The 2,500-nt window shown below is 43.9% G+C and overlaps 1 protein-coding gene across 2 annotated transcripts in view; it reads left to right on the plus strand.

Annotated features, from left to right (window-relative positions):
- lhfpl2a (LHFPL tetraspan subfamily member 2a) overlaps positions 1–2,500 on the plus strand; it is a 17,801-nt gene that overhangs the window by 11,808 nt on the left and 3,493 nt on the right. The window contains exons 1-2 of one of the 2 annotated variants that reach the window (XM_019075815.2): positions 371–528; positions 2,084–2,500. The exon at positions 2,084–2,500 is cut by the window's right edge and continues 210 nt beyond it. In XM_019075815.2, coding sequence (XP_018931360.1) covers positions 2,290–2,500 — 211 coding nt within the window. In that variant the 5' untranslated portion in view covers positions 371–528; positions 2,084–2,289. Of the gene's footprint in view, positions 1–370; positions 529–2,083 lie in introns of those variants that run through there. The other variant, XM_042778482.1, reaches the window with a different exon arrangement.

Consider the following 2,500-nt stretch of genomic DNA (forward strand, 5'->3'; position numbering starts at 1 on the left):
GGGATTTTTCTGTATATGTTTTTGTGTTATGGCTTTTTCTCTGTTTCCGTCATTCAGCTGCTCAATAATTAACATGAATCCGTACTCGGCTGGGGCGAAACGGTCAATGTGCACATGAACATATCTAATATGACACGTATGCTCACGGGTCACATGACCAGCACTTCTCCACCCTGTGCCGTTATCACAGGAGCTGAAGGCATGAGTTCTGTTCTGATGATTGTGATCAGGGTGGAGATCCTGACCTTCATATTATCATCATATTTATTGTACATTCACAGTTTTATGATCGGATGAATGAGGGATGATGAACTTTAGTGGCGTTAGACTTTAGACAGCAGGACTTCATCCGCTCCTGCCAGACTGTGTGTTATTGTAACCCAGATTTGGCTCCAGACGGGCCCCATGGGGGCGGGGCCTGTGGTGGGCGGGGCCACTGAGATGACATCACTGCAGCAGAGCATCATTCAGGCTTACACTGGGATTGAGTTCATGTGTCTTCATTGAGTTAATCAGAGCTGAAACCAGGTATTTACTTGAGTGTGTGTGTGTGTGTGTGTGTGTTTAACCAGACTTGTGAGGGTCAAATCTTTCTAATCGTGTTTGTGTTTAATCCAGTGTTTTGTGTGGGTTTCTGTGAGGGTTTGTTTAGGATTAAATAGAAAAATCATTAACCTGATAGTAAAACAGTGGAAGTCTCTGAGATGAGCTCAGTGATACTGTATAGAGAAACAAACGTGTGTCTGACTTTCATTTGTGAAGAGCTCAGGATGATCTCTCACACACACACACACACACACACACAGACACGTGAGGTTTTTATCACTCATCAGGCTGCAGTCAGCAGAGGTCAAGAGGTCAAGGCCTTTTAGAATATCATGTGATCTGAGCATTTGGTTTCAATTTCTCATTTGTGTGTTTCAGACAGAATGAGGCCTTGTGTTTATACCTGCATGGAGCCCCTGTGTGTGTGTGTGTGTGTTTATGAATTGTACACATATGATCGTCATTATTTGCAGCTGGTCTTCTTTTTTCTAAGGACTACTCAAGTCAGTTGTGTGAGCACTAAGTTAGTCAGAATGGTTATAAGGCCTGTGTTTATGCATCTGTCTGCTGGTCATAGTAACTCAGGAAGCTTTGAGTTAGATGCAGGTCAATTATAGGTTACTGTTGATTGTAATAAGATGTAATTGTTAGTGTTGATGCTCCTGTTTGACATTTTATGTGCTGTTGATGAAGAACAGATATACTGCTCATCATAAAACATGACCAGTGAGCTGCTCTAAGACCGGACGGACTCGTGAACCCATTCCCCATCATCGTGTGTTGCTGCAGTGACTCGTGGGTGTTCGGCTGATTAACCCATGACATCATCCACATGTGTTAGTGGTCAGCAGCTGAGTTCCGTCACTCAGTCTCTGAAGAACAATCTCAGCGCAGAATCCATCAGCATCAACGAGTCACGCTCGCCCTGAGATCTCCGTCACGTCTCAGCTGTTTCTCTCGATCACAGACTAAAGATCCATCACAGCCCGGACTGGCAAAAGCACATTTATATTACCTAGGCATTAAAATAATACTAAACATACAAAAAGCAGTTTAGAACAATTGTTTGAAGAGTTTGAACAAGCAATATGGAAGGAAAAACACTCATTATAAATGATACAGGGATCATGTGACTTAAAAAGAGAGTGTGTCGTGTTATTCTGAATAGTTTGCTGAATTAGAACTTTGTTTATATGGAAACTTGAATCCACCACAGAACCCCCCCCTCCCCCCCAATTATGACATATCGCTGTTCTGACTTTTTTTTCCTCACAGTTTTAATTTCATTTCTTGCAGCATAGTTCCATTCAAAATTAATATAAAAAGTGGCAATTGAATTTTTTATTTTTTATGCCATGAAGGAAACAAACAAAGAACAGAATTACAAAACTCAAAATTCTGGGGCAAGAGTCAAAATTGTGAGATTTTAAACTGTAAACAAAACTTTTTTTAATTTTTTATTCTGTGGTGAATACTGTTTGTGAAGCTTCAGATGATGTTTTTTAATCGCTGTATTTATGTTTCTGTCTTCCTGCAGTTGTGTTTGTGAAATCATGGTCAAACTTCTGCAGTAAGATGTAGAAGAAGAGGAGGAAGAGAGACAGAAAGAGTCTGAACGACACACTGAGAAGAAGAAGAGGAGAGAGAGAGCGAGAGAGAGAGAGAGACAGCTGTTCCAGCCTCACCGCTCGTCCATACGACACACCCACAGCTCCCGGTGACCTTTGACCTCAGCTGCGCATCATGTGTCACGTGATCGTGACGTGCCGTTCCATGCTGTGGACGCTGCTCAGCATCGTGGCGGCGTTCAGCGAGCTCATCGCCTTCATGAGCACCGACTGGCTGGTGGGCTTCCCGCGGACACCGGACGCCGTCTTCTCTCCGCAGGGGGCCACGGCGGCGGGCGAGGCGTACCGACCCACGCTGGGCATCTACGGCCGCTGCATCCGTCTGC

This window comes from Cyprinus carpio, chromosome A21 (genome assembly GCF_018340385.1).
Source record: "Cyprinus carpio isolate SPL01 chromosome A21, ASM1834038v1, whole genome shotgun sequence".
In the NCBI taxonomy this organism is placed as follows: domain Eukaryota; kingdom Metazoa; phylum Chordata; class Actinopteri; order Cypriniformes; family Cyprinidae; genus Cyprinus; species Cyprinus carpio.